General features: G+C 51.6%; 1 protein-coding gene across 1 annotated transcript in view; it reads left to right on the top strand.

The window, feature by feature from the left end:
• The window catches only part of PLXNA2 (plexin A2), a 138754-nt gene that overhangs the window by 56463 nt on the left and 63110 nt on the right, over window positions 1-19181 (top strand). Inside the window, exon 5 of the mRNA XM_082069170.1 lies at window positions 17787-17887. Within this exon, the coding sequence (XP_081925296.1) occupies window positions 17787-17887 (101 nt within the window). The remainder of the gene's footprint in view (window positions 1-17786; window positions 17888-19181) is intronic.

Below are 19181 nucleotides of genomic sequence, written 5' to 3'. Positions count from 1 at the left end.
GGGGAACTTTTTGCTCCAAACCTTCTTGAACTCTGGCAGGGCCAATGTGCTGGTTCTGATGGCAAAAAAAATCCAAAACTCAGGTGGGATGTTGGTGTTTGTGCCTCGATGTGCGTGTGTCATGCAGAGCATCCCCGCAGCTCTGCCCTTCTGCAGTAGGTGCAGAACAGCATCACCGATTTCACCTGCTCCTTGTCTATGCAGACAAAGCCAGGCAGAGTATTCTGTGCTTAAAATTAACCTGAGCAGGGGCTGAACCAGGAGGTTTCTGCTGCGTTTGCAAAGGGCTGAGCAGAAAGGGAGCCAGGGCTGTTCTGTATAACCCAGCCTTCCTACCCTGACTGCTCGCTTTTGCTGTTAGACAAAAAAAAATTGAGGCTTTTTGTTTTTTAAATCCAAGATGTGGCAGGAAAAGATTGTGCTTCAGATGATCGTTATCCTTCCAGTCTGCTGATCGCAGCCCAGAGGGCTGCTCAGTTGCAGAGGAGTTGGCACGGGTGTGTTGGAGCGTGCTGGAAGCTGGCATGGAAATCCTGCTGTCCCCGGCCTTGGACGGAGCAAAATGTTGTTCTGCTTGTGTATTACTGAAGTCAAGGCAGCTGTGGATGTCACACTGGAGGAGGAGGAAGGTTTTAAGGCAATAAGGAGAGTCCAGCACGTTCACAACACCGGGTTTGGTTGGTTATAGGAGTATTCGAAGCGATGGGCGCTGTTCTGAAGTTGTGCCACCAAACACAATGACACATCGCCTCCTCCCCTCCCTGGCTGCACTTCAGAGTGTGTCTCTCCAGTTTCTCTTGCAACACATATTTATCTGCTCTGTGCCCTTATGGCTGTTTAATTAGTATTCATGTTTCCTTTCAAACAGAAATTGAGTTGAGTGCTTGCAGAGCTGGAGCGATTGCGCCACGTGGGCGGGATGGTGCCTGCTGCTCTCCTGCACGCGGTGGTGAAAGACCTGGAGGAGACCAAATTAGGTTGTCAAGGCATCAGAGATGCGTTCAAATAATTTAATTAAAAGACCCATTTGGAGTCACGTACCAGCAGTGGGAAAAATAAGATTTGAGTAGTACAGGGGCCCAGAAACAAGACTCAAGCATGGAGGGTTTCTTAGCAGCTGAGGTGGACGCAGGTGCTGGTGGGATCTGAGCTGCGTCAGCCTGGGGGTCATGGTGACCCAAAACAGGGTTCAGCCTGGAGAACAGGAGCTGAGGGGAGACCTTCTGATCTCTGAACTGCCTGAAAGGAGCTTGGAGCCAGGGGGGGTCGGGCTCTGCTCCCCAGGAACAAGCGCCAGGAGCAGAGGAAACGGCCTCAAGTTGCGCCAGGGGAGGTTGAGGTTGGATTTAGGAACAATTTCTTCCCCAAAGGGCTGTGGGGCATTGGAACAGGCTGCCCAGGGCAGTGCTGGAGTCACCATCCCTGGAGGGTTGGACAGACGGACATGAGGTTCTCAGGACACGGGGCAGTGCCAGGGCTGGGGGAATGGCTGGACTCGATGATGTGGAGAGTCTCTTTCAATCAAAATGATTCTCTGACTGTTGGAAGCAGGGACATGCCTTTTGCTTTGTTAGTGACACCCTTAATGATCCTGGTCAATGCTGTGGATTCCAGAGCACTACAGTGATAGAAATCAAATCCAAAATGACCAAAGTCAACTGCCATTCAAGGCAGAATTGGGTAAGGGGTCTCCGCTTGCCCCGCTGCCACCTGCTTCGCTTGCTGGTGGCCTGTGTCACTGTCATTCCCTGGTCCACCCAGCTGCACAGGACATGAGCTCCAGACATGAGCATCTCCCATCTAATCTGCTGCGATAAGGCTGGTATTTAGCGCTACGGCTCATGACTGATATGTTCACTGTCTCCTAACAAGCCGCCGTTGGTGCAGGCTTTTCCCCATCCCTTTAAGAAGTGACTCACAGGCAGGCAACTGTCAGTGTCTTGTGTGCTAATAATATCTCCATAAGAACATGATGATAAGGTCTTTTTTATTTAGGGGAGGACTCAGAGGGGAGGATGGGTGTTAAAAAACAACTCCTTCTCGTGTCGCTGGGCCTTCGTGTGAGCCGACAGACCTGTCCACAAAAAGAATTTGCTTCAAATCCTTCCATCCAAAAAGAGCTGACCGCACTAGAACAGCGTTATTGGAGAAACCGTGCCAGAAACAGCATCCCTGCTGCTGCGGAGAGGAGCGTGCAAACTCAGTCGTTAGTCAAAGATTGTTCTAGTTTAGGTCTTTGCTTTCGGTTTGCGTGGCCCGGCTGGTGGCCCGGGACGCAGCTCTGTCCTTGTCACCTCGTCCCAGCAGGGTGCTGGGGGAAGCTGTGGGTCTCCCACAGCATCCCTGTAGGGCGGCTGCATGATTTCGAGGGGTCTGGATTCAGGCTCGGGGTGTGCGTTTGCTGCAGCAGAGGATGTGAAGAACCTCAGTCCATCAAAGCGTGTAAGGGAATGGTCAGCTTAGGGCTCTCCGTGGCCTTCCAGGGGTGCAGTGGGGTTGGGGAACACAGTTCCACCTGCCACAACCCCCCCAAAATACCCACCCTGGTCCCCTTCTCTGGTGTGTGCAGGGTGTCCGTACAGGAGTGATGCTGCTCCCCCCAACTGGACTCCTGGCCGGTGGAAGGCAAGGTGAGAAAGTCATTTAGACCCCAGCTGGCAATTTCCTATCCTTTCCTAATGGACTGAATGTGGTCCCCATAACTATAAATTTTCCGGGCTTGGGTCAGTTGAAATTGGAGTCTTAATGCTATAGAAGGGCAGGTTTTGATTTTATTTTTGCACTCTGTGTAATCACATCGGTGGCAGCAGGGTAACAGTCTTGAATTATGGGTGACCAGAGAAAAAGAAGGCGTCTCCTTAGCTCCCCGTTGTTATTGTCTCTGGGTGCAGAGCAAAATGTGTAGGCTCCAGGCTAGATTGTGTAAATCTCGTTAGAAAGCCATTCCCAGCTAATGAAACCCTGGGAGAGGGGGATTTGGCTTCCTAGCCTTCAGCCTTATAGCAAAGGCTGGAATAAATCCATCCTCGGTTACGTGTAGGCTGTTCTCCCCTCTCCCCCATCGCGAGGGTGTATTTATCAGTGGAGTCGAGATGTCATCGTGGTCATTGGAGATCAGCCGCAGGTCAGGAATTTGTTGCATCTGCAGCTGAATGATTTCAAGTGACAATTATCTACTCTTTTAAAAAGGAAAAATAAAATAAAATACTAGTGGCAAAGAAACTTCACCTGGTCTTTAATCCTTCTAGGGAAAGGGCGATCAGACATGTAAATAACTATATCTCCCCCACTGCTTGGCTGCTCCGCAGCTTGCTTGGCAATATGTATTAATTCAAGGGGCCAGAGCTGTTAGGGAAAGCTGTTGAAATGAAGTGTCTGAGATAAATGCATCTCGTCTTTCCCTGTTTGTGTAGGCTGAGAATGCGCCTGCCGGAGCCGCAGATCCCACTCGGGGTCATGTTTGTTTGGCCGTGACTTTCTTGCTCTGAGCACGGGTTTACCAGCTCCTACGGCGTGAAATACGATTGTCTTTGTCCTCCTTCGCTTGATGGCCATTGTGTTGTTTGCTGAAGTTTGGAGCACATCTGCTGCGTTATTGCGCTTGTTAAAACACAGACATGGCAAACGCCTCGCAACGGAGACTCTGACTTCCAGCTCCTGGATGTTTGCATGGGTTTGTTCCCCCTCTGCAGGTTTTGGGGACAATTTGGAGACCCTGACATGCAGGGCTCGTACCTGCAGAGATCGCTAATCCCTCGTGTTCCAGCCCGTCACTCTTCAGCGCCATCTCTTCCCATTGCAGCATCTCTCTACTGGAAGGTTTATTGCTCTGTTTTCTGCTTTTTCTTGTTTCATCTATTATTTGTTTTTCTCACCCACCTTGCCTAACGCATATAGACCCAGGGGAGATCTTCCCCTCCACGTCTCGGTCTAGACCTTGCTCAGAATTTGCTGCACACCCTCCAAGTGTCTATTGGCTTTTGCTGCTGAGAGCAAAGCTCCGGCCAAGCCCAGCGACGGGGACGTCCCAGCGTTGGGCAGCACCGAGGGAACTGCCGGAGAGTTCCCGTCCTGGGGCACAGGGCTGCCAGGTGCCTTGCTGTAGAGTATTGACAAATGTGCACTTGGTTTATTGGAACAAACTGTCTGCGATTGAAAACAAGCTGGGAAATCTGCTTTTGTAACAAAAGGCGCTGGTGGAAGCAAAATCAGCTGTGCCTGCCTGTCATGGCACTATGTGCAACAGTTGAGATGAAAATCCAGTTGTGCAGCAGCATCCTGACCCTTCTGGGACAGCACAGGCTGCTGGAAATATTTGCTGTGTTTTGCATTCGCTTTATCTCCTGTCCCAAAGAACAGAGGGTATCCTGTGCATATAATGAAATCTCTGAAGGCTTGAATACTTCTTTTTTCCTACTCTACTAATCTTTTCTAATGCTTTACAGCCTCATGGTCTGTAATTGAATGCATTTTATTTAGAAAATAACGTTTAGCGCCACTTTGGATTTCCAATTATTCTTCAATGGGACTTTGAGGGCCTGGTGTCTTTGTCATTTCGATATGCGGAAAAGATGGCGACATCAGAGCAGCCAACAGCAAATTATTTCCACTGCTGATTACTAAGCTTAGGAGTAAAATATGTGGGGCCGAATTTAGTCTCAGCATAAATCTATTGAAATGAATTTGAGTATTACACCAGCAGCGAATTTGTCCCACTGCTGCCAAGGATGCTGAACGAAATGAGAGCGACTGTAGCTGTTACTGAAAACCACCGCAAATGAATCCTCGCTCCATAGCAGCCTGTTTCTATCCTATGTGGACAGGTCTCTTTCAGGGAGTCTTATGAGTCAAGGGAAGGGGACAGACTTGGTGACAGTGGAAAAGCCTCCAAAGAATGGAAGCCACAGCCGCCACTGTGTCTGGTGGTGCTCACAATGGACTTTAAGTTCCTTGGCGACACCTTCTGTTTCAGGAGGAAAAGATGAGTACTGTACAGCAGTAAATGTTTTGTAATACCGGCACGTTTTCTTGTAACTCATTACAAAAGGAGAGGTTACTCCCAGTTTCTGGGTGCCCCTCGTACTCAGTGAGGATGCATCTTGGAGAGCCCCAGTGTTAGTGCTGCGATGAAGCAGCTAATTAATGGTGTGAACCGCACTACCAGAAGTGTGTGTGTGTTTGCAGAGGGAAGGAGGGACGTTCCTCTTTATCTAAATTTGCTCTTCAAGTCTAAACTGTTAGTTCAGGGCCTTGAGAGGGCGAGCTCAGTGCCTTATCATAGAGAGAGACACCCAGGGTTACCAGCAACTGAGCGTGGGCAAGGTTAGCTGGGTTCTCTGTGTGCATCCCTATGGAAAAATGCCCTGTTCAGAGTAGTAAATTGGGATAATCCATGGGCATTTCCTTGAGGCTCTGATGCAAATAATATCTTAACCCCCAGCCCGTCCTGGTCCCATGGTGGTTGGGATGCAGCGGTACCCGCTGTGCCCAGGTCCTGGTGGGAGCAAACGTGGTGCCATCTGCATGGAGCGAGCAACGATGCGTTTCCCCAGCTCTTTGTTTTCCTGCAATTTGATTTGGCCCCTGAAGCTTCGCTGCTTTGTCTCCTGAGCTGTTACTTTTGGTGACCCCCCCTCTCTGCTGTGCCTGTGTGTGATAACAGGGCTGGCGTGCTACAGCTGCCATGGGACAGTGGTTTTCTTCTTTGGGGCAAAAGGCTTAAAGCTCATTTTCTTTTGGAATTAGAGAGTTTGGGATATACTTAGGAGGGTTCATTTCTCACACTGGTGGTCAGGTTCCTAAATTATATTTTTGACAGCCGTATGTAATGATATACAAATGGGAAAGTGATGGAGTAGCAGAAAATTGACTGGCAAGGACAGCATAATGTAGTTAGAGAGCAATAGTTACTAAAAAGCCATGGAGACTATGGCAGCGTTCCTGGAGCAAAAGAGTAGCAGGACCACGGTCAGGCTGTGAAAACAGTAATGATACGACTCTGTGACCTTTAGAGCTACTTAGGGCATTCAGATGCTTTGGATTTTCAAGGCTCTATAAAATTACACAAACCGGTCATGCCTGTGACTTTCCTCCTAGGTTTAATGCGGTATTGAAATAATTTGAAGAACCCTGAAATGGTTCACAAAACAGGGAATCGAGGGTTGCTCGAGTTGCAAGCAGAGCTTTAGGACCGGCTGCAAGAAGAGCTGAGCAGGGTATGGGGGGGTCATACTGGCACCCCCAAAGTGCCCTGTCCCCTTGGAAAGGCAACATCCCGGGGGACGTGGGGGTCCGAGGGATGAGCCCCACAGCCCTCTTAGTCTTGGGATGCAGGATGCTCTTCTGGGAAAGCGGGCAGAGAGGTAAGAGGGCATTGGAGGGGCTGGAAGCCGTAATTTTGTGCTCATTCTCTGGGCAAAGCCGCTGTTGAATAATAATGTCGGTCACACGCGAGGTGCAGGGCAGAGCCCAAGTTGGGCTATTGAAATGATACTTGCGTGTGCCAAGAAAACAAACAGAAAGGGCCAGTCAAAGCTTTTCAGTGTCACTGACACCCTCGGACGTGCCAGAGCCGGGAACAAAGGCGGCATTGTCGCGGAGCACAGCCTGCGGGTCTGTTCGGAGCGGGCAGATGCGGGGTTGCCCACCCTGCTGTGCCGCAGCCAGTTGGCCACGTGGGATCCCTTTTCAAGGTGGGTGGCGAGACACGTCCCCCCGTGCAGCCCTGGGCTTTCTCCTGAGCGAGGAGGGTAAACAAAATGTGGCCTCGGTGTCCCTGTGCGTGCCAGGGGTGGCAAGTGGCCAGGAGCTGGAGGGGGGACGCTGAGCGGGCAGGGATGGGGACAAGCCGCATGGAGCTCCGGTTCTACCTCCATGACAGGCAGGAAGGGGGTGGCATTGGGACACTGGCCCCGACACAGGGTCCGCCAAGCGTTTTGGGGCAAATTGCTGCAGACCTTGTCTGCATAGGGACCTTTTAGCCAAGCAGGCTCAGGAGGAAGAGCGGCAGAGCCCCAGGAAGGGGCACACAGGCTGCAGCCCTGGTGCTGTGCCCCATCGTGCCTCAGCTCTAGTCCCTCATCTGTAAACGGAGGATAATGTTTCATCTGCTTCTGGGAGCAGCTGTGGTCTCTTATTTCGCACATACACATGTTGTCCATTCCTGCAGGGCTACAGTTTCTCCGAAAGCTCCCGGGCATGCCAGAAACGCAGGGAACGCGCTGCCGTTTGGGGACACCGGGTGTTGGTGACCGTCAGGTGCGGGCTCAGGTCCCGGTGGGTTTGGCTGATTTGCTCTATCACGGTACGTGCAGCAGCAGAGCACGGCAAGGGTTAAGCACAGGGAGAGAGGGCAATAACCAGTGTGACAGGGAGCCGTGGGGTCCCTGCTCTGCAGCGAGCGCTGGGCTCCAGCTGCCTCCCATACATATGCTGCTCATTTTTCATACTGAACACAGCTGCCGCCAGCATCTCTTTCCTACCCCTGTTCCTGCCAGTTTTTATGAGAAAAGAATAAAGAGGGGAAACAGATAACTGCAGAGGTTCATTTGCCAATTGTCAGGCTGCCGGTGCATCAGAAATAGAGTCATCGGTCTGCTCCCTCCACCGCGCCGGGGCTGCGCAGGCAGCTTTTCACTAGCAGCATTATTTATTCATGGCCCCCCAAAGCTGCTGGAAGAAGGGACTTGCTGGTGCTCCCCTTTGGGTTTTTTTTTTATCCAGGGTGGCTTTGGCCTTGATTAGCTTGCTCTGTGTGCAGGTGGGATGGGAGAAGCTGGGGACCACATGGGGGTGAAGCCCTTCCCTTGGCCAACGGGCTGAGATCGATGGGGTCGGGGTCTGGCCAATGCTGCCGGCTGCCCCTCTTTCTTTAGCCTGGTAATTAGAAGCGCTCGGAGAGAGGGAAGAGATGTCACACGTGGAGTGGGGCTATTAACCCTGTCCCTTGCCAGCCGTCCTGCAGAGAAATGCCCTTGGAGCAGCTGCTCTGCTTCAGGCTCCCAGCGGGAAGCAGGGGAGATCCCCTTCCAGCAGCACACAGCTGGGGGTTTGCCTCCCATTGGGGGTTTGCAGCTGAAAAACATCACACCAGGGACTAAATTTTGCCTAGAAATGTCAGCAGCCTCCTCTACTATGGCAATAAGACCCGCTGTGGTCACCTACCCCCCAGCTCTGGGGGCACTCTCACAGATTTTAGTCATTCCCAAGTTGGCCCTTGAAGAATCGATCTTCTGCAAGTCTATTCAGTGCCATCTACTTTCAGCCTCCTAGGGCAACCCGTTGCACATTTCAGTAGCTGGGGGGACCTTCCCCCTGATTTCCAGCCTCAACAGAAACACAAAGCTACTGATTTTCATGCAAGCCGGTTTATTTTGTGATTTTGGTCCAAGTCTTTCCCGAGCCGATGTGTCAGTCGCCTCAGCAGCAGTAACAAGGTCCCCCTCGCAGTCTGTCCGCTCATTGCTGTGCTGACGCCCGGGAGATTTATGGAAATATATGCAGAAGTTCCTCAGGCTCTGATGGAGCAGAAATAGTTTCGTGGCATTATTTGCCCAAAACGCCACTGTTTTGAGTGCTGTATCCGGACAGTGAGAAGCTGATGTCAAAGTAACTGTTTACGGCAGGAGCTGATGTGGCTTCTAGGGACAAGTGACTTAGCATTGCAGCACTGGGAGCATTAATGCAGCAATTCTGGAGTTTATGTATAGAGCTCTGAGCTTATATCACCTCTGCCTCTCGTCACAGCAATGCTATCGCCCCAGAGCTGCGCTTTGATTCTGCTTCTCCCATGCAGCAAAACAGCAGCCCAAGGAAAAGCAGGTAAAGATAAAAGCTAAACTCTTTGCCCAACCTTCTCTGGCTACAAAAAGCCATTCCAGCTTTTATTTCAGATAACGGGAGGCCCTTAGTTAGTTTACCCGGGTTCCCAGTGGGTGTTGAAAGCGCCAACTCGGTGGTGGCACTAAAAATGAAGTCGCATCCCAAAGGATGCGAATATTGTGGGGAAGGTTTGATGGGTGAAAACCACCACGTTGTGACTTGTGATCCACCAAAACCCCTAATGGTGTGTTTAAAGTACACACTGGACTGGCGCTGTTTCTTTTGCCTGCGTCTTGGCGAGTTGCCTTTGGCTTACAGGGCTCCCATCACTCATCTTGTGGTTAGCTGGTCAGGAGTCACCCTAGTAGTTAGGAAAGGAATGTTAAATGCCTGTTGTGTAAACCAACTGCTGTCTGAACAGACTTTGTTTTCAATGTAAATCTGCTGCAGGGAATGATTTAGCTTTCATTTATTTTTTTTAATTATTTCAATTAAATAAGATTTATACAGGTATAATATTGGAAAGGTCATCCATCCCCTGAGCTATGGGAAGAGCTCTGTGCATTCCTCCCTCTTCACTTCCCTGCTTTACCCCTTGTTTGGGGTGGGAAAGCACAAAGCCTGGGGTTTGCTGCCTTTCTGGAAAGTTAATTTATATCTGTATGGTGCCCCCCATTCCCACACTTAATGAATCCTCCAAGCTTAGCAATATTTCAGCCAGAGTAACCGCTGTGCAGCCTTTCCCCGGGGGGCTGCATCCCAGCTGAGAGGATTTGATTCCACTCCTAATGCTCAGAAAACACGAGGTGACGTATCCGACGACTGCAGCAAGGACCCGGCTTTGGGCTCAGCTTCTCTGGCTCGCGATTCGCTCCGCACGCTTTCCATGGGCTGCTCCTCTTGTATCTCTGAAACGAGATATTTTCTGGTTTTCTTGTTGACTGATATGTTATGAGGTTGGATGAGGGTGGTTTGTTTTTTTTTTGCAAAGGTATTTAAGAGCAGCAAAGCATCAGTGGTTTGACACACCTGTGCAGGTGTGCCCACAGTCGTGCTCTGTTTATCGTCCTGCTAGGCTGGGCATCCAGCTTGGAGCACAGCATCTCCTGTGTCACATGGAGAACACTTCATTTATCAAAGGTTTGCAAACCAAGGCGGCGGAGCTGGAAAAGATGTTTTTGCAGCTTTTGTAGCAGCAAGCAACCTGTTCTCTGGGGCTTTCCTGAACCCAGAAAACAGATGGCTGGGATGGAAGGACCAGGGACTCTTGTTGACATTACCTTTACCAGAGGCCTTTCATCATTAGCATGCAAATACCACCAAGCACCCAGGAATTATCCATCTATGATCTCTTCATTAGAAAGAGGCCTCTGATCAGGTTAATCTTGCCTTCCCTGGGTGGAAAGGAGGATGCGGAGCAGCTGCATCCCCCAGCAAGCGAAGGTAGAGTGAATTTCTGAGGTGGAAGGATGCTGCGAGCATCAGGTTTTAAGTGAATCGCAGTGATTGCTTTGGCTCTTGCACAGAAATACAAGGGCTGAAATAGCGGTGTTGATGGGAGTAATTGAGACTAATGGGATGAGTCCTCGGCAGCAGGTGCCCTGGAACACGTGTGCGGTGGATGCTGGTGAGCCCGGGTCTCCCATGGAAAGGAGGGGAGATGAGGAGCTTCCCAGTTTGGTGCCTTTTTTCAGCCTCTCTCCGGTCTGCTCTCCCTCTTGGGATGCAGAAGCCAAAGCAAGCATGGGGAAGGGCGGAGGAAATGTGTTTTAACAGTAAATATCACCTTGTTATTTATCAATGCAGAGTAATTGAAGTAATTTCATGTCGGTTTTAAATGCAGCGCCTAGGGATCTAATCTATCTGTCTAATATTAATGGGTAATATTTGGTCGCCTCATTCATTCATTACTGTTTTCATTAAGACTCTAATCCCATTTAGGAGTCTGTTTGTCATTTTAAACTCCTCTGTTTTATCTTAGCCTGCCACAATCCCTTTTAACAACTTAACTGAATTCATGAGTTCTAGGCTGGCAGCTTGGGGGAAGGGGCCTCTGCCGTCTAGCGTGTGGTTTTTATGGGAAGAGAGGAAAAACAGACGGCTGAAGGCGATTGCAAGCAGCAGGCACGGAGCTTTCCTGTGATACACACCGCTGAGGTTTAGGCCTTTCCTAACAGATCTGGATGTGTGCGTTTCAGAGCACGCAGCTCCCTTCCCTGGCACAGAGAGGGCATCGGCACCCGCTCTGAATCCTCCATCATTTCCAAAGCAGTGTAAGAAGCTGCTTGGAGCAGGGCTGGTAGTAGTAGTAGTAGTAGTAATAATAATAATAATAATAATAATAATGATGATGATGATGATGGATGCTCAGGGTGTTTCCAGATGGGCATTATCATTCCCTCCAAGGTATCTCTGCTTCCAGTTGTTGTCACATCACAGGTGCTCCTTAGCGCCAAGACCCCGGGTGACGCTGATGATGGATGCAGGGAGGTCCACTGAAATGTTAACCCAGTGCTCATGTTGCAGATATTCGTAGAATCACGCAATTGTTTGGGTTGGAAGAGACACTTAAGATCAGCGAGTCCAACCATATTCACAGCTGGGCTTCTGTCCATACCAGCATCAGCCCTACGGACAGCACGGATGTTTCCTGGCCAAGTTCACGTGCCCTCGGGACAGAGTTAACGCAAACCCGGCCTTTTTCTGCCTCAGAGCATCGCACAGAATAAAGCGAACTGAGATTCTCTCTCCGAGGAGGAAACAGCAGAGCCCGAGATGCCACCACCTGCACCGTCCAGCCCGATCACTGATGACAAAACGCAACACCGAGTCGGGACCGGGGTGTTTTGTCCCTGGGGCTCTGTCCCCTGTGCTGGTGTCTCCTGGCACCGGTCCCCAGGCTCTGGGATGTCCCCGCCGGGCATCACCTGTGGTACCAAGCGGGCGGTGGATGCGGCATCCCCCACGCTGCCAGCACCCAAGTATAATTAGAGTCCTGGGGAATCGAACCATTGTGCTGTTAATGACTCTCTGGCAACGTTCTGACTAAAACAGTAATTTTAATAAGCACAGCCCAATTGTAAGTGTGCGTTGAACACCTAATTACATTGGTTATAACTCCAGAATTATTCAGAATTCTGGTTTTGCCACTTTCCTTGCAAAACAGAGAGGGGAAGAAGTGTGCACTTTATAATTATTCACCTTAATGAATTTTCTGAGCTTCTGTTAAAACTTTTAAATGACTGCAGGGATCACTATGAGTTACACGGCAGCAAGGCAAAGCGCTGAATGCGGAGGCCATGAACTGATGCGAGATGAAAGTTTCCTGCGTCGGATTGATCCTCACCTGAGCCCAGAAATTTTGGAAAGCTCTTCCCCTTTTATCCTTATTAATTAGCTCCCCTGAGGCCTGGACTAATCAGCGCTGTGAAGGACGCTGCTCCATGGCTTGGTGGCCATGGCAGGTGGTCTCGTTGAGCACGTTTGTCAGAAGACGGTGCCAACGCTTCGAGAAGCCGCTTCTGGTGGCAACAGCGATGTCCCCAGGCAGGGACACTTGGATGTGCCGTGTGGCCGCTCTGGGCACGTCAGCCCCTGGTCCTGAAATCCAGAGCAAGCCCAGAGGGACATCCCACGGGAGTTTGTGTCACGGAGCAGCTGCGGATGCCGAGAAAGAGCCTGATGTCCAGAAACTCATTTGAACTTTATTTTTTGCAGTCAAGAAGGTAAAATGCAGCTCTCCTGAGGCACCATGGTTTTCCAGGGGAGGATCCACGTGGATGTGTTGCAGCATTACCTCGGTTTTGTGGTGGAGACCTTTAACATCTCATTCCTCATTATTAGTGCGCGTACACATATATCACGCTACCTACCCCCTTTTCTTGTCAAATAGAATTTCTGTGGGAGAAGAGAGCAGCGTAGTGTCTGAAATGACACAGATACTCTGCCAAGGATCCTGTACCCCCATCTCTGGGCTCCCCAGCCAGGAGCCACCTCTGTGCTCAAGTCTGACCTAATTCTTCAATCCATCAATTCTGCTGCATTGGCTGATTCTGGAAGCCTGGGTAACTACTTGGGCAGTGCAGATGGTCTGTGCAAAGCAGGAGGGAGAGCTGACCCTGCCGCGTCCCTTTGGTGGCTGTCACGGGTAGGCTGGTGCCGGTGGGTAACTCAGAGCATGGGCTGGGCACAGGAATGGGACCCAAGTGACTGAGACCCCCGTCTGGGAGAACAGGCTGAGTCTCCTCTGTGTCATCGTCACCCACCAAGGGCAGAGGAGGAGCCGGCAGGTTGAACTGACTCATTATTTGGCGAGTGGTCACCTGTTTGAGATTAAACCCATTTTTTTCCCTCCGCCGGGTTTACACGCCGCTGCGCTGCTCCTTGGAGCAGGGATGGGATCTCTGCCTGGCACATGGTTCTTCCAGATGTTTCATACTGATGCGATGATTAACTCGAGTCACAGTAAACCATGGGAAAAGCGTTTGTCTGCGGGAGCCTGTGTGCCAGCACACAAATCCGCTCTGAACCCGAGTCCTGCCGGCTGCTGCTGGGTTGGATGGAGGAAACTCTGGCTTGAGGACAATTTTACAGCCTGATTAAGCCTTGCCCTGGGGCATTTGCTGTTTTTTTCCGCAAACTCTTGCTTCCCAGAGGAGGCTGCCCTGGCTTTGATCACCTCCCCAGGAGCCCAGCTGGGAGCCAAGGAGACAGGTTTGCTTGGAGAAGGTCTGATTACTTGCTAAGAAAGCTATCTGCTCTCCTGTGCTCAAACACAGCTTGGCCTCGTAACATGCTAATGAGGTTCTTAAAGCCGGGAAGCCAAACTCATTGAAAAGGTTGCTTGGATCAGAGTTTAAGGGACTTTCTCTGCATGCATCTGCAGCGCTGTAATTAAATAATCCCTTTGTAGTCATGGCAACATTGTCTCTGTGTCCTCTCCCACTCGCTGCTTTTCTGCCAAAAGTTCCAGGCGTTGATGTGGTTCTGACAGCCCTTCGGTAGCTCAGATAATCCTTTCTCTGCTGAGCGGTGTGGGAGAGGAGAGCCGGGTCCTGCTGTACCTGTCGGGAGAACTCCCCGTGCCTTCATCTGTTACAGGGACAAATGGCTTAATCCCTGATGGAGCGAGTATTCCTGCCTCTGGGGGCTCAACAGAACTTTGGGGATGCTCCTCAGTTCCCTTAAAGTCTCCCCCTTTGTCTTCCTCCCCTGTGTCCTGGCTGATGCCCCATGCGATGCTCTGGCTGCATCCCGGCATCAGGCTGAGCGTGTCCGGCATCTCCACCTCGATTATTCTGCTCAAAGAATAAATCATTTCCAGGTAGGACTTTTCATACAGTGTGGGGTGGATGGGACCCACAGGTCTCTCTCAGCAAAGATGCAGTTTCTCCTTGGCAGAAACGATATCACAGGAGGACTCTGGATATGAATGGTTCTGCATGAAGGTGCAGGGAGGAAAACAGCGGGAAGAAAAGCCTGTCAAACTTCTTAGGAGCATTTGAGAAAGTTTGACTTTATTTTCCCCGGCTCTGTCACCTTGTCACGTTAACAGCTGGAACTGATGAGCCCTCCTTGCTCCTTCCCACACTTTTTCACCTCTCCTGCAGCAGCACAAAGCGGTCGGTTTTTCATGAATGAAGGGAAGAATACAATCTCATTGGAAAGTTCATCAACTTTGGGCTCGTGCTCACTGGGTGATAGATGGCTTTAATTACATTGAACTACTTGGCATCTCTACTACACTCCCCAAAGTCATTAAAAATAGATTTTCTGTTTGAACTGCAGCACCCCGAGGGCTCTGGGGCAGCGTGCCATGGTGCGGGGACACCCCGGGGGTGTAGACTGTGCAAACTTCGCTTTGGTGGTTTATTTTCTGCATTTATTTATTTGGAACTGGATTCCTGCGCTTTTGTTTTCTCTGGGGGCTGGCGGAGTTGGAGTTCACTTGTTTTGGAGAGTCTGTGTTGATCGATTTTTAGGGGTTTTTTTTGCTGATGTTATAGGTCAGGCAAAAGCAATAATGGGACTTTATCATTCAATTATTGAGAAGCAGGTTCGCAAATAGGGAACCGAAAAGCGCAGCAGCAGAGCTTTGGCGTGGACAGAAGGAAGAGAGGTCGCTGGAGGGAGGAGAGCTCTGCCCTCGGGAGGACGGGACTCCCCCAGGAGCCTTGTTTTCTTGGCTCTTGTCCTTCATGCAGATGCTCCTCAGCTCCGCCGAGTTGCTCTATCGCTTTGCATTTGCTGTGACCGCGCTGACGCGGAGCGCCCGTCGCGTTTTCTTATCCCTGGGACGCCTCTGCGCCTGCTTCAGCAGAGCTGCGTGACCTTGCGGGCGTCTCCGGGCTCTGCAGGAGCAGATTGCAGACGGGGACGTGCAGGATTTGAGGCCGCATGTGGAAAATTCCTCTGCTTGGCTTCAGGACCTCTCACCTCGTGTTTCCAGAGCAGAAATCTCAAAGCATCTTGAAGCTGATAGCTGCTTTTGAAAGCTCCAGCTCTGCTGTGGGGTCTGCAGTGCTCCAGGATGGGGGCTGAGGTCGGCAGCTCTGCTCCCCAGACCTTGTGCTTCTGCTCTGCCCATCACTTTCTCACTTCAGGTGGGGAATGTGCTCCTGAAGTGGTGACAGACCTTCTCAGCTGTTTGCTTTGGGCGCCAGGAGCATTTGTCTGACCTACCTTCTCTACTGTAAACAAAGAGAAGTATTTGCATTTAAAAACTAAGTACTGAAAACCCGAACCCTTTCCCAATGAGCCGTTCTGCTGCACACAGAGCTGCCCCATGGGCTGGCGAGGATGGGAGCGCAAATAGAGCAGGCGGTGACAGATGGGAGTGACACTGGTTAGACATCGCTGGGAGGTGCTGGTGCCTGCTGGGATGAGATGGGGATGCTGGGATGAGATGGAGATGCCGGAATGGGGATGCTGGGATGAGATGGGGATGCCGGAATGGGGATGCTGGGATGAGATGGGGATGCTGGGATGAGATGGAGATGCCGGAATGGGGATGCTGGGATGAGATGGGGATGCTGGGATGAGATGGGGATGCCGGTATGGGGATGGGATGGGGATGCTGGGATGAGATGGGGATGCCAGGCAATCAGCCGCTTCATGGCTGTGGGCAGCAAACCACTCCAGACAAAGAAAGGATGAAATGGTCCCATTTGGGCTAGAAACCCGCAACTCTAGGAATCGTTCAAAATGTCTTTGTAATTTTTAAAGGAGGTTTGGTCACTTCTCCCAGGTAACAAGGGACAGGATGAGAGGAAACGGCCTCTACGTTGCGCCAGGGGAGGCTGAGGTTGGATCTGGGGAACAATTTCTTCCCCAAAGGGCTGTGGGGCGTTGGAACAGGCTGCCCAGGGCAGTGCTGGAGTCACCATCCCTGGAGGGTTGGACAGATGGACATGAGGATCTCAGGGACAGGGGTTAGTGCCAGGGCTGGGTTAATGGACTCGATGATCTTGAGGGTCTCTTCCAACCAAAACGATTCTCCAATTCTGTGATCCACACACGAATTTTTTGTTTTAGGAAAAGCTGTTAAGTAGGGCCGAGGAAACAAGAGGAATAGCAGCCCTATTGGTGTCGTGTTTAGAGAGGAACTCGGTTCTCACTGTGTCAACAGCACTTGGCGTGAAAGTGGCCGTTGTTTGGCGAGACACTGCGCCTTTCACCCCGCACACCCCAGCTGCTGGGAGCCGGGCGCTGTTTTGACGGACAGAGCGAGTGCGATGCTGACAGTTGGTTTAATTTCCAGCCACTTGCAGCCGTCGCTCCCAGGGCCCAAGGGGAGCGGCCAGCGCTGCAGGATGGCAATAATTATTTACAGTATTTCTAATAGAAATGTAAATCCATTGAAGAGGGACCAGCACCATGTCGCAGCGTCGGGACAGGAGATGCAAACGTACCGTGCTTGCCGGAGACGGCAAGGGATGGGTTGGAAAGGTTGAAGTGAAATTTCTTCGTCAGAGTCAAGCAGCGACCCTTGGTAAATCTTGGTGTCATTTTAGAGCCTTTGGGGTTTTCAGTGCTGATACGGTCAGGACCGTGCTGCACCTCGGCATCGCACAGGGACCTTCCGTGTGTGCCAGAGGGGGTTTGCAGCAGCGATCGGGGCTGGTGTTCCCTTGTGTCCTTCCCTCTCTTCTGCTCTGGCATCTCCTGCCTGGGACACACTCGTATCCTCGGGGGGGTCCTGCTGATGCTGGATGGGCTCAGGGTGGCTGCGAAGGAGCAAGTAGTGAAATAAGCTGCCAACCTGCAAAATCCCAATGAGTCTCATTCCCTGCCAGCTCTCCTCCCTGAAGCGGCTTCCCCTGTGCCAAGTGTAAGACAGCAACCTGTAAATTGGGGAGGAGAGGACCAGCACTTGACCTGGGAGCATCTCTGGGGGAGATCGGGGGGTTTTGGTGCTGCCTTCATCATTCACAGCGTGGCTGCACCCAAGGGATGGAGTGACTTCATCACAGAATCATAGAATGGACTGGGTTGGAAAAGACCTCAGAGATCATCAAGTCCAACCCTTGTTCCAACTCCAGTCCGTTTACTAGATCATGGCACTAAGTGCCATGTCCAATCTGAGTTTAAAAACCTCCAGGGACAGCGAGTCCAGCACCTCCCTGGGCAGCCATTCCAATGCCTGACCACTCTCTCTGTAAATAATTTATTTCTAATATCCAGCCTAAATTTCCCCTGGCAGAGTTTAAGCCCATGGCCCCTTGTCCTATTGCTGATGCCTGGGAGAAGAGACCAATCCCCACCTGGCTAGAACTGCCCTTCAGGTATGATTTGGTCCCCAATATTTCTTATTCTTTCCTGATTTCTGCACAGATGTTGGGACGAATTTTGTGAATCGCTGTTGCGTTATTGGACTCAAACCGCCGAAGCGGGGCCTGGAGCCGCTCGGGTTTTGCTTGCTGCTGTGCACTGAGGAGCGCTGAGCGCTGTGTTTGGTCCCGTTGCAGGTGTCCCGGGTGCCCGTGGAGTCCTGCGAGCAGTACACGACCTGCGGGGAGTGCCTGAGCTCCGGAGACCCCCACTGCGGCTGGTGCACGCTCCACCACATGTAAGTCCAGCCTTGGCCGTTCCGTTCTCGCTGCGGGTGGTGCTGATAAAAGCAGCTTTCAAAGCCACCAAGCGCCTCCCACGCAATTTTTTGCAAAAATGAATGAGGTTGAAGTTCCTTCAGTCCCTTCGTCCCTTCCCTGAGTGTTCCCTGCATTGCAGCGCCAACGCCATTGAAAATCCCTGAGCTGCTGTAAAGAGGTAAAGGAAAAACAAATTCCGTCTCTAGGAGCGGGTGGGTCGCACACAGCGTGGAAAGGGTGCCATGGACACGACAGGAAAGCAGGATTTAAACCAAAACCACTGGGAACTTGCGTTTTGCACGCTTCTGCTTGCCCAGCCCCCGAGTCCCTCCCAATTAACGGGGGAATTTTTAGAGGCAATAGCAGACTTGAATATATGATGCTTTGCTTTCAGAGAGGTCACAGTGCTGGAGCAGAGCAGAGCACCGAGCCCTATTAAATGCGTCTAGAAGAGAGGTTTAAATTCCACGTCGCAAGGTCAGCGGGTCCCTGCTCCAGCGTCCCCGATGGGCAGGGCTGGGAGCTGGCAGCCCCTCGCACACATCCACAGGCACAAAGGGGGATGTTTTTTGTCGGGGAGCTCCAGGAAACGCTCTCTGCATTCAGGAGGTGTCCGTGTCCTTCCTTTCTCTCCTCTGCCATAATAAGGATCGCTTCCTACGGCGGAAGGGGGACCACCAGGCAGAGCAGAGCAGATCAGGGGAGGAGGGGAAAACCTTGAGGAGAGGAATAGAAATCCCTCCGGCCCCGTGCCAGCTTGCAGAGCGGCCCCGTTAAATGCAGGGAAATCAGGGGGGGAGGCAGAGTTGAGGGACCCAAGCAGCAGCACTTGGCCACATGCCTGAGCAGCAGGTGCTGGAGAAGGAGCAGGGGGGGACACACAGCAGGCTCCTCTGCAAATCCGGCCTGGATTCAGGACCTGTGCGCTTTGGGGTGCAGACGGGCTCCCCACAGCTCCTCGGTTTGCTAAGAGTCGTTGCCACGCTTGGGGAGATGTGGGAGAACTGTCACGGGTGCTGGCTCCGAGCATCCCGCTGGCACCGTGCGGGAGCAGCAGCGCAGCCGCGTGTGGCACGGGCACCCTTGACATGTTTTTTCTTTTAGCTTTTTTCATTTGAGACGAGCTTGTCCAGCCCTACAGCGCAGCCACCGTGTGTGCTGCTGTGTCCAGAAGTCTTCACTGGCACAGTGACGTTGTCAAAAGGCTGTAATTCCTATTGTTTTGCCTCATCCCTCGGGACAGCAGCCCCATGTGCCTTCCCAGCAGTTGGC

The sequence above is a fragment of the Streptopelia decaocto genome (assembly GCF_964273445.1).
Source record: "Streptopelia decaocto genome assembly, chromosome: 19".
Taxonomy (NCBI): Eukaryota; Metazoa; Chordata; class Aves; order Columbiformes; family Columbidae; genus Streptopelia; species Streptopelia decaocto.
Note: the sequence above shows the minus strand (reverse complement) of the source record. Positions and strands in the feature narration are given on the sequence as shown.